The 13,030-nt window shown below is 41.6% G+C and overlaps 1 protein-coding gene across 4 annotated transcripts in view; it reads right to left on the bottom strand.

The window, feature by feature from the left end:
* GALNT2 (polypeptide N-acetylgalactosaminyltransferase 2) overlaps positions 1-13,030 on the bottom strand; it is a 165,887-nt gene that overhangs the window by 75,911 nt on the left and 76,946 nt on the right. For all 4 annotated transcript variants that reach the window (XM_039530759.1, XM_039530760.1, XM_039530761.1 and 1 more), the window contains exon 2: positions 4,208-4,301. In XM_039530759.1, the coding sequence (XP_039386693.1) occupies positions 4,208-4,301 (94 nt within the window). The remainder of the gene's footprint in view (positions 1-4,207; positions 4,302-13,030) is intronic.

The following is a 13,030-nucleotide window of genomic DNA, read 5'->3' as shown; positions in this document are numbered from 1 at the left end:
CATGTGAGCTAGAAATAAATCTTTTTTTTAGTAATCTGTCAAGACAAGTGGTCAGAGTTTTGCTTTACCCCTGCTAAAGCTGACACCACCACTTCAGAGTATGGGAATTTAGCTCCCTGCAGTGTTGAAGATGTGATGTATCAAATGCTTTAGGACAGCGTCTCTCAAATGCAGTCACCACGGCTTCATGCGGCAACCAGGGACTTTTCTTGCAGCCACAGCCTCCTGGGTGATGGTGGGGAGGAGGGAGAGTGGGGAGGGGAGGGCAAAGCAGTAGCCCCTCCCACAGAGCCACCAGCAGGGGCTGGTCCCTGCAGCAGCAGGCTCCAACCCCCAGCTGCAGGGCAGCAGGCTCTAGCTTTGGGTCTGGACTCACCCCCCACACATCACCCCTGGCCCCCGCTGCCTCTTCCAGTCCCCATCCGTGCAGCAGGACCTTATCCTTCTGCCCTGACCCCCCATCGCCCTTGACCCCTGCTGCCTCCCATCTATCCCCCATCACCCCATGGCCCCCTACTTACCTCCTCATCCAAGGCTTAATTTGTTCCACCGCTTGCTGGGGCTGAGTAGGTCTGCTTGAAAAGTGACATTGACAAATATACAAATATCACTTTTCACAGCAGAAGACTTACTTGCTAGCAAGTCTAAAAAAATGCAACCAAAAAAGCAAAACATGCAAAGCACCTTATTTGTGTTTCTATTCTATTTAGGCCAGTGAAGAATAGAGACAACTGTACATTAATTTTTAATTACCGAGTCTGCAAAAAAACCTACATAAATAAATTACAGTGATTTGGACATGCATATGTGCATATTTAATTTGTCCTAAAGTTAAGTATTTTAGGAAAAATTGTCAGCAGCCACCAGCAAGAGTTGGTGGCTGCACTTTAAGGCCACCTAAAAATTTGTTGGGAGAACCCCTGAACACTGCACCGTGAATAGAGTTTTTGATGGTAAAATGTCAATTTACCTTTAAAACATTAATGACTTTGTATAAAGACTGACTCCCAAGTTTACTTTTTAAAATATTTGTGCACTGAGCTCTCAGTAAACAATTCCTTGCTTTTCCTGGAGCTCTAGAAATACAATGTTGCAGAAGGCTGAAACAAGCAGCAGCTCTCCTAAACCTCAACTGAAAAGCAGGAAGGGAATAGTGAGCCAAACAGAGAAAAGGGAAAAAAAGCCTAATAGGTGAAGCCTAACCACTTGCATTAAAAAAATTGCACAAAACTTGCAAAAGTCTGGATTAGAGATCTCATAATGTGTATTCACAACATTATGTGCAACCCATTGTTCAAAACGCTCATACCAGCACAGCATTTTAAGAGTATAATCCTGTGACAATACATTCGTTAAGCGTTGTAATTAGAGTCCCGTGTATTCTGCAAGAGTATGTGGAGAGACTGGTCAACAGACCTCCTTTCTGAACGTTCTGGAATCTGGTCTCATTCCTGGCTCCATATCCTCCAGCTCCTGGCCTCTCCCTTACTACATTTAAGACAAACCTCTAAATCCTCCCTTTCCATGTTTTCCCCATACCCATCTCAACACCTGTGTCTGCTCCCTATGACCAATGGGAAGATCTCCCCTACTCAGGAGGAAAGCCAAAAGCATTTGATATATGCCTGGAACCCCAAAACCAGTGGTGCCCAAACTTTTCTCAGGGGCCAAGAGTGGGGGTCACGGGCTAAGGCCAGAGCAAAGCTGGGGACGGGACAGGGCAGGGCTGGGTGACGCTCCCTCCCTGCCGCACCTCCTGGGGGTACGCCTCATACTTTGGGAACTGTTGCCCTAAACCACGGCTAAGTAGCCCAATCCCTACAAATGAAGAGCTGCAGCTAAAAGTCGCAAGAAAAGCTAAATTATAGTAAAAGTGAGAGGTATTAAACATATTTGCAAAGAGGCCTGTTAAGGAGAAAACAGTATAGAAAAAGGACTGCTAGAAACCAAACTAGCTGAATTACCACCAAGTCTTTACGCACATGAATAAACTGGAAAATTGTTAAAAAAAATTCTAATATATGGTGTGTAATACTAATATATATATGCTAGAAAGCAAAGGTTCATAATAATTATATTTCCTTAAGTGACTAAAACAAGCTGGGTCAAAGACTGCAGAGTGGAAAACCATTAATTTAAAAATAGTTTATGCTGCACCAGATATTAAAAATTACAAAACAAAAACATGCTTAAATTAGAGCAAATCCTGCTTAAAGTACAGAGGAAAACTCGCCTAGGTTGTTAATTTTCTTCAAGATCATCTATACTAGTCCAGATGCTTGGGTTATAATTTCTCCCGACCAAGCATCTGGATTTGTATAGAAGATCAATGAGAGAACACATACCGTGGAACCATCTGGTAGAAAGTAATTTCCTTTGCAAGACACACTTGTCCTTCAAGCAGAGTGCTAGGCATCAGAAACAATTCTAATAAGTTATTAGCTTTTTTACACTCCTTGGTGCTTTAATTCTAGCTATGCATATTTATCACTGCTGCAAAACAGCAGTTTTATAGCAACAGGAGTACTAAGAAGAGGAACAAACCTATACTGAGAAATAAATAAATGGGCACATCACACGGTCACTTGGGGCTTTCCTAGCTCACATCTCAGGAAACATCCCTGTTCCTCTTAAACAGACACTGGACTCCTTGCTCCATTCATATGTTCTATGCTAGAGAATGTCAGATGAGTGGGAAAAGATGTCACTTTGCTTTGGAGCACAAAGCTCATAGCCAACACATTAGCCTAGACAGACTGTTACACAAGAGAAACACAATATCTATCACAAAAGCCTGTGGTTTTTTCCCCAATTTGAAGCTAAAATGACCTGCTCCTGATTGAAGCTGGGCTCATGTGTTAAGTATCACATTCCAATAGGGAGTGCATACCACCTGCTAGTCCCACCAGTGGAGAACTGGAGCACCCAGCGCCGGTGCAACCATTTAGGCGACCGCTAGGATTTGGGGGGCAGCATTTTCTTTGGCAGTGACTGCGGCGGCCGAATCTTCGGCCACCACTGGCATTTAGGTGGAGGGAGCTGGGGCAGGGGAGCGCGGGGAGGGTCGCCTGCAGCAAGTAAGGGGAAGAGGGGGCGGCATGCAGGGGAACTCCCCGCTCCAGCTCACCCCTGCCCCGCCTCCTCCTCGAGCTGCTTCACTTTTCCCGCCTCCCAGTCTTGCGGAACCTAAGCTGATTGGCGCCACAAGCCTGGGAGGCGGGAGAAGCGAAGCAGCGACGGCGTGCTCGGGGAGGAGGCGGGGCAGGGGTGAGCTGGGGCTGGGGGGGGGGGTGCCTCAGGGTGGAGGGAGAGGGGGGCACCTCAGGGCGGAGGGAGGGAGCTGCCGCGGGGACGGAGGGGCACCTCAAGGCAGGGGTTCGGGGATGGGGGAGGGCGCAAGGTGGAAGTTTCGCCTAGGATCACCTCTTGTACAAGAGCCTTCTTCCAACAACTGAATCTGTACCCAGGGAATAGCTTACAGCAGGGATCTCAAACTCAAATCACCACGAGAGCCACATGAGGACTAGTACATTGGCCTGAGGGCCACATCACTGACACCTTTTCATATAAAAGTACAAAAGCCCGCCCTTCTGCCCCCTCATCCACTCCACCCCTTCTATGAGGCCCCACCTTGCCTCGCCTCTTCCCACCCCTTCCTCACCCCCAAATCCCCACCCATGCCCCATCTCTTCTCCGCCTCCTCCCCCAAGCACACGGCTCCCCACTCCTTTCACACACACCCCCGAAAACGCTAAGCACCACCAAACAGTTGTTTGGCAGTGGAAAGTGCCTGGAGGTAGGCAGAGGAATGGGGACATGGCGCACTGGCGTGGGGCGGGGGGGTGAGGGGAGCATGGTGGCCACCAGAAATAACTCCGAGAGGGTGCAGGAAGCTTGGTGGACTGCAGCAAATAACTGCACAGGCCACATGCAGCCCGTGTGTTTGAGACCCCTGGCTTATAGCATGAGCAGGCACAGATCAAATGTAGGTAGAGTGTTTTAGGACCAAGTCTCAGCAAAATAGGTATTTTTACTCATAAGGTGGGCTAGAGTTCTGAAAGTTGAAGTTTTCAGAATTAAAGCAAAACCACATTTTGCATAATAATTCTCTCCCTTCCTGGGTAAAAGCCTCTATCAGAAAAATTCACAGCCCCAGCTTTTCATAGTTTTGGACTTTTTACTTTGGCAACAGCCATTATTGCAATACCTGGAGGTAGGGTCTCCACGCTTTGTGCTTTGTCTTCCCCATTGTTACTGCGAGGGTCTTTCTTTTTTAGTGCATCAATGTCATTTGGGTCCTCCTGGGGAAGAAAAAAAACCAAACAAAACAAAAAACCTTAAAACCATTTCTTAAATTGGTATGACTAATTGATATTAATTTTCTGTATTTTCAAAAGGGATGACGAGTCACTTTTACTCTTTGGCCCTAACATGGCCTTTAGACCCTTTTAAAGGCATAAAAACCTCAAGAGATCTGTTTTAGGCACCAAGGGAAAGAATGGCAAGTTCCCCAATTTTTCCAAAAACAGGAAAACAAAACAGCGTTCTAGACACTGGATCAAACGTTTAACATATGTGGCAACTACTTACTCGAAGAAACGTCTTGCTCTCAAATAGAAAATTTATTAGGAAATGTGAACCTAAATGTAATCCGTGATACTGAAGTTTGTTTCTACAAAGAATCGTGATGGCAAAGTGTGACGAAAACAACAGCTGAATAAATAGTCTATGTCCAGCAGTTTGCACATTCAGAGCACTTCTAATGAATATTTATAATAAAAGCTAAATACTACATAGCCAAGTTATTAATAATTTTCATCATACTCTGGGAAGTGGCTTTCTGATAAAAAACTTTTGAAAGGGCCACAGCAAGTTGCCATTTACGGGCCCCCATTTTGGCAGAACCCATGTTAATAGTAGATTTTCAAATAAAATTTCTACTGGATTTCTGACTATATTAAAAATAGTAACATTTAATGAAAAACTAACCATCAGTCTTTTTGAATTCCAGTAAAGGTATTGATAAATACAGGATGAAAGTTCACTAACAGCCCCATTTTTCTTCCTGCTTAATCCCACAGAGAAGTCATAATCATGTGTTCATGGTACCATTAAAACAACTGGTGTCAATTCAGCATTAGGATATATCGCAGAATCAAGTTGAAAGAGAAAGTGGGATAACAGGAAGCATTTATTTTATAGACTATATTTGGGAATTAGGTATATAACTACAGTGAGATTTTACTATGACATGTCTCTGGAAAAGCCTTTATTCTACACATCTGCACTCTATTTATTCAGTCAGCTGCTCCTATTAGCCCTGCAGAGTCAACACAATTAAGGAAGATTGTATTCCTTCTCCTGTATTACAGTTATTTGCTAAGTTTCAATTACAGAGTCAGTTTCCCTTGTGAAAGCCCACTAAGGGCAGGATTTCCCTGCAGAATCTTTAATATTGATGGTGGCATGTGAGAAGGAATGAACCAAGCTTGACACTCAGAGTCAAAGCTAAGCAAGCAAGGGCAGTTGTTAACAGAGTATATTTGATCTGAACGAAGTTGGAAGGCAAACATTGACATTAGCTATAAAACAGTAAAAATTTGTAAGGGAACTCAAGGGCAGGTGTAGCTGGTGAAACTACTTTTCACTCAGTACCATCTAGATTTCAATTGTGTCCCCCTCTAAAGGAGAAATATCCTGTACTTTCATGAAAATTCAGAGTACACATCTGTCAAAGCATTTCTAAAGCTCCCATCCACTGTAGATTACCAATGCCAAATTCAAAATTAAGTACTTTATGTACAAAGTTTACATGCATTGCTGCTTAAGCATAAGTGTATTTTTAGAGGGCTTTTTGTTGTTTTTTAAACAGCCACTACCCGTGCAAATACTGAAACAAGCTGCAAGTCCGAACTGAGATTTTATAGATTCAGAACAGACTGGAGTAAACAATGCTTATCAGAAATTTGTTTATTCAGAATTCCTTGGCTATTTCCAAGATTCACATACTTTGTGGTAAGCTATATTCTGCAGCAAGAGGCTTGTTTTTTACAGCACTATGGTGCAGCAGACTGGAAAATTTGGCCCAGCGTCATTCAAGTTCAATGTGCCACAAAAATTTGTACTGACAACGTACAATTGCATCAAAGAAGCTGTAACGGAAAAGCTGGGTAGGAGATATTTGTAGGTTTCAGCATCCAAAAAGGCATGGCAGACAGTTGGAGGCTGTGAGATAAACGCATTAGCTCCACATATCTGATAAAGATCAGCATTGACATAATGAAGTTGATATTTAAATGGTCATCTTTAGGTTTTAGAATTTAAATCTCAGATGATTTTACAGTTACACACTTTTCAACTTGCTTGCTGGCTCAAGCAAACCTCACACCTTTGTTCAGATTGGGTAGGTTTTCTTTACAGCTACGAGAGCTAGGAAGTTTTAGATTCTAGAGTACAACTCTGCAGAACATTCCATATGGCATCAAAAAATACACGGGGCCTTACTTTCACATAAGTAGCTTTATTATATATCAAATTCTTAAAGCTTAAAGAGGTAATTAGTTATAACAGAAAAATCCATTAATCTGCCTTGTTCAAGGGACACCCAAAGAGACTCAATCTCAGATACAGACCTGGCACTGTGAGCCTGAACAGAGAACATTTACCCTGACATCTTGAATCTCAAAATGGTTTACAAAAGTATATACAGGAATTACTTCACCTAACTTCATGGGTAGAATGTGGCAGGTGTGAAAACAGTGCATGAGAGATAAGCACAGGAAATGAATACTTAATCCAACTGAAATTATAAAGAGAATTATGGATGGGCAGAATATTAGTTATCCAAAACACATGACTGGTCTGTGCAGTTCAGGAATATTTATTCCCGGAAATCAGATATGTAGTTCTGAAACAATGATTCATTATTGTTGGTAAGTAAAACATCAGAAAGCCCTAGCCTCAGAGTCACTATCCTGGGCTTCCCTCTGCACTCATGGGAGGTTTCCCTTAAAGGCTAGCTTCCTCTGCTCCTGGCTTCTCACTCATGTTTGGAAGCTCCTTCCCCATCAACTTCCTTCTTTCAGCTGTCCTGAAATTAACAGATAGGCAGAGCTAAATTCTGTTTGTGAAGTATGCAATCTGATAACTTCTAATTGTGCACACATTCAGTTAACAGTGTATCCACCTTCCTTGAACTGTTGATGTCTTTAAAAGAAAGAAAATAAATTTTCCCCTTTTTTAAATGCGTTCCTTAGCAAACATAACTTTACCAAGTTTTGCCTAGAAATCAGCTTTAAAATTAACTCTTTGTGATTCTGATTTAGGTTAAACTGGCAATCAATTTGCTTTCCCTGGCAAGAGAAACTCCTTGGTATCAAGCCCCTCTCCAAAAGAAAAGCCAGATTACCTGGACTTGATTACTAATGCACCATAATATCACTACAATTGCCAACAACTCTAAAATTTGTAAAACTATCACAAGAGCAATGACTAGGAGAGCCAGTTCCAAAGGTGAAGATGTTTTTACAAAATATAAGTGTAGGTACCAAGTCCCACATGTTGAATCCTAGAGCAAAATGTTAAAGAGAGCTATAGCAATTTAGATTAACTGACAAGGACAATAAAATGCACAAGCCTAACAAACAATAACCATTCTTCCCCTTCCCCATACATACTAATGTCAGACTCTTTCAGTGGAATAGCATTCAGTGGTAAGTGCAAGATACTGCAGGTTAGCTAGCTTACCATAGGAGAATCTCTTAACAGATTACTATTCATATTCATACTCATTGCTAAGGTAAAGAGCTGTATTGATTTAATGGTGCAGAAAATAGCAGGCTGGGTGTGCAAATCATTCATGCCTTCCTTCTGGCATTTGGTGACATTTAAGGAAACTAAAGTGAAAGGCCAGTTCTTATTTACAAGCTCACATCAGACATGTTGGTCAGTCAATGCATGCAGGATTTTTAAGTGCAGGTTAGCAACTGGCTCAGTGGATGTCAATAATAAAAGTAGTAGGGAGACCTGGTCTCAGTGAGGTAGAAGATCTTGATTTTCAATGGCCATTTCCTGCCCAGCTGATTGGTGGGGAGAAGGAACACCTATTGGTCTGTACTATTAGCAGGCTACAGAAATAAGCTATCTCCCAAAACATCTGGAACACAGTTTACACACAAATGAAAATTCATGATTCTATTACTTCTCCACCCCTGAAAAGAAAAACTGGGAGACGAACTAGGACATATTTCCTGCAATAAGTCATTTGTCTTTTACAAACAATGGTCAAAGCAGTCATTTAATTCTCAAATTATTTTACTATTTCTACACAAACAGATATGTATAGTCATATTTCTATGGCAAGTGCAGGCTCAGCAACAGAAGCTATTTATATTGAGCTATCAGACACATTCGACTTGGAAAAATCTAATAAGCCAAATCATAAATCTGTTTCATTTACAAGAACCTTGAGTTATCCGATGCTATTGTGAGTGTGCAAGACAGCTTCAGTAGGAAAAAATAATAAAATTCAACACATCTCCACAGGAAAAAAAAGGAGGGTTACGGAAACAGTGACATTGAGCACTAATACTTGCAAATTGTTAGCAGCATGATAACAATGTAACAAAAGAAAGGTCTGTCTAGCTAATTTTCAGACTTTAGAGTGGCTCCTATATTCCTTAGTAACTGAACAGAATAGCTCTTTTATAAGTACTTGATAGGAAACCTATAGCTCTTATTCTGCATGTGCTGTATGTTCTAAATCCCCATGTAAAGAATTGCTTAGCAGGAGGAATTCCAAACACATACAAAAAGCAGGTGACAAAAAGATACCCAGAAATAGAACCCAAGGACTGTTTAGCCAAAAGTCCTGTTCTTAGAATATAGAAAGGCTTTCTACATGATTTTCTATAAAGAAAGGTTTTCAGCGTGATAGCTGAAGACATGATTACAGTAGTGCTTGTGATCAGACACCCATAGGAGTTCAGAAACAGCAATCCCAGAATCAGAAGACTGGATAAAATACTTTGCATTGGGACAGCTCTTTCAAGAGCAACCATACAACTCCATTTACTAACTGTCATAAACCACAACAGGATGCACGTTTGTATCAAGGTGTTAGAAATAAAATATAAAACGTCCACTGACTTTGACACCACAAGTATGTCTACACTGCAATTAGACACCCACAGCTGGCCTGTGCCAGCAGGCTTGGGCAATGGGGCTGTTTAATTGCTTGGGCTTGGCCAGCAGCCTGAGCTCACTCTGCAGGATTTTAAAGCCCAGGTTCCAGCCCGAATGTCTACATTGCAATTAAACTAGCCCCTTACCCGAGCCCTGAGAGCCCGAGTCAGTGGACACGGGCCAACTGCAGGTTTTTAATTGCAATATAGACACTCTGAGTGATCGGTACTATAAAAACTTAAAAGTCCCTAAATACAGCCACCATTTTTTGAATACAAAACATTAAAATTATCCAAAACAAATGCATGTTCTAGCTATTGTTTGTCACACAATAAAAATTAAGAAGTTGTTGAAAACTTAAGTTTTAGCAGGAAGTCACTTAAGACTTACCTAAACAGACAAAATAATATGGATTTTAATGTCTGCATATATGCATTTTTTAATTTACATGTATTCCAGACTTTGTGTAGGCAGTGACCTATTACAGGCATTCCTACATTTTAGAAGACAGGGGCACAAGCCAAGTTACTAATTAAGTACTGTGCAAGTGCCATGCAATCTCAGTTAAAGGGGTCAGCAATCTACTTCCAATGGCTGCTTTGATACTCAGGGTATGTCTATACTGCACTCAAAGGTGTGATCGCTCCTTGTGTTGGCACACCCACACTAGTTTTAATAAAGCTAGTGTGACTAAAAATAGCAGTGAAGCCATGGCGGTGCAGGCTTCAGCGCAGGCAATACGTACTCAGGGTTACAGGTAGGCACATTAAATGGCAAAAAGCTCCGTTAACAGAAAGTTAAGGTGGCACTGAGGTATCCTGTGCCCTGCTATTCCAGAACATTGAGTTGAGCAAAACCTAAACTTGTGAAGACCAGGAAAAACAGAGTTAAGGTACACATCCATGAAACCTTAACTCTGCCCCTGCCCCCTCTCCTACAAATCCCCCTCCCCCTCAACAGCCAAGAGCCACTGGGAATTATCTGCATGCACTCCAGCTCCATTCACTGTGTTAGGCGTAGCTGCATTGAATGGTGGAGGAATAAGTTGGAGCTGCTTGGAAGAGCTGTCATTGTGATACAAGATGATCTGGGTGGTTGTGGCCCTCTGGGGGAGATGTGAGCCCCCTCTTCCCTGACCCCTCTGTGGGTGATCAAAGGGAAGTGCATGTGCATCTTGGGAGAGCCAATATGCCTCATTTCAGGGCTGTACTGTGCAGGTTGTGTCACTACCAGGGCACCCCCACTGCCATGGGGATTGTCAGCAGCTAGGTGCGAGAGGAGTGTGGTCTATGCATTTAATAAAGGGTAAATGAAAGCATAGTGCTTGATGGCATCGTATGCATAAAGTCAAGGGTTGTAAGAGGGGTTGAAGGAGTTAGTGGATGTGGTGTTCTTTCAGCAGAGTGGTTAAGTGTCAGAGTGTAGGGCAGGTGCAGGTATTTCTTATTCCCTGCAGGGCAAAAAGGTAAAGTATGTGTTATGGGCTTATATGAGCATTGCTCAAAAAGAGGGAAGAGTTAAGGCTGTGCGGGCATGTACCTGAACTCTGTGTCCTGGTTTTCTCTGAGCATACTGCTCAAGTGAGACACTTATGCCAGGTCACCAAATTTCAAGGAAAGCTAAATAACTGTGTGGATTTTAGAGCACTTAGAAAAATCAAGTTTAAACAGAAAGTTGGTTTTAACCTAAACTACAGCAGACATGGCAGTCTGTTATAATAGTCACATTCCTAGCCCTCACCAGGGTACATGCTGCTGCATCTTCACTGCTATTTTTAGCTGTACTAGCCAGATTAAAGCTGGCATGGGTGTGCCTACACAAGCTGCAATCACATGTCCAATTGCAGGGCAGACATTCTGTGACAATCAATTCACTGCCCTACTCCAAGGCACAAAGTTAAAAACTGAATTCACACCTGAACTGCTACTAGGTTGTGTAGTCTCATTGCTACCAGACACTGGCAGAGCAGGAAAATGGTTCTGGCTGACCTTAGTGAACTGGATCTGACTATAAACATATCAATGTCACTGATGCTCAGTGCACCTCATTCTCCCTGTGGCTTCACTCACACATTGAAGGGAGTTGAAAAGATTGAACCCAGTGGAACACCATGAATAAGAGCACTTGGCAAAGAAGTGAAATTGCTCATCATAATTCATCATGCTTCATTTTATAACATTCAGCTCTTAAATATTTCAGTTGTGTCACCTCACTAGTTCTCTCAAGAAGATTTCTCATAGATAAGGCCCTCCCATTCTATTTATCTGTTACCTATTGGTTACTCTAACCCTATCCTTCAAGTACATTAACCAACTCCATAAACATTCTACTTACCTAATTACATTTTATATACCACTAAACTTGTACAACAGCTACGAGTCTGAATCTTGCCCATTTCCTCAATGTTAGTATCTGCAAATTTAATGATACTTTATAATTACATAAATTTTTTTTTAAATATTGGTCCTGTAGTGAGGTAGACAGGTGATGGTATACTAGCCATGCATAGCTGAAGTTTATCCAGATTGCTTTAAAAGGGGCTCTAAACATTTTGATTTTTTTTTAAATGTCATTTTGTAACATTAAGCAAATATCCCTATTCTGCATAAATGCTCTTGTTATTCGCCTTTGGAAGAGAGACATTCCCTAACGGATTCTGAAAGCAGGCAAGATGAAGATTTTGGAGGTATCATAGCTTGCTGCCCATGGAGGGCCTGGGAGAGCATTAATTGGATTTCATTTTTCTGACAGTGCAAGAAGCTAGCTGTCCATAGAAGTAGCTCCTGACAAACATTAAATAAAACTAAAGGGAAAACAGATTACAAATGATTGAGCCAACTAGCTGAAATCCCTATACTATAATAGATCTAATAGCTGAAACAGTAAGCTGGAACTGAAACTTTTAGCTCCATACTATAAAACTTTGATACAACTTTAATCTCATTCTAAAACAAGGTGGGGAACTTTCCCATGAATGCTGAGGCCTGGCAAAAAGAGGATGAGAGCCAAAGTCTTCTCAAGCAGTGGCCTATTCATCTGCATTCCCTTCAGAGAGGAGAGGTCACCAACTGTGAACTGTTCAGAGAACTCTAAAACAAACTCTGCACAGAAAGCACACAATAGAAACAGACTTAAGAGAAAAAACAAAATTAAGGACTGACCCAAGCATGACAGATAAACCAGGTGCAGTGTAGAAAAAGCTTTTATACTACAATCAAATCCACAAACAAAGGAAAGTCTTGAAACTTAACTTGGACAATTACAACAGGAGAAACAGCTCAGAGTTTGATTTCATCCAGGTTGCCTAACTGAAAGTTGTTCATAAATCACTAGAAGTGAAAGCTTCTCAATGAAAAATTTAAATTTAAACCAGTCAGGCAGTATTTACCATCCATTTCTAAAAATCACTTTGCCAACATATGCCAAACTTAGCTATTCAGCACCCCACTGGAAACTAAAATATGAACTCTAATCTTGTTGGGAAATGGAAGCCAACTGATGATTTTGAAGTCATGAACAGCATGTAAAAGACTGCAAGACAATGGAAAGTTAACTCCAGTTATTTAGCATTTCTACAAGAGTCAGTATTATAGCAGCATACTCCATTGCTTCAAATTCTCTAGAGACCTCTTTGCCGTCCCTCACAAGGCAAGCAAACTTTTTAAATTTACATGTTAGAAGTCATTCCAAAACAGCAAATATAAAAAACAGCAGACCAGGAAAGATCCCCTTTCACATGAATGTATATTTCCTTAGGAATCCCTTCAGTTTTGGGGCAGGAAAAAGACAAGAGGAATGGCTCAAGCATGTGGACCACCACATTTTGTGGTAAAATCAGGGTGGATTA

Source organism: Mauremys reevesii, linkage group 3, assembly GCF_016161935.1.
Source record: "Mauremys reevesii isolate NIE-2019 linkage group 3, ASM1616193v1, whole genome shotgun sequence".
NCBI lineage: Eukaryota > Metazoa > Chordata > Testudines > Geoemydidae > Mauremys > Mauremys reevesii.
This window is presented reverse-complemented; position numbering and strand designations above follow the sequence as displayed.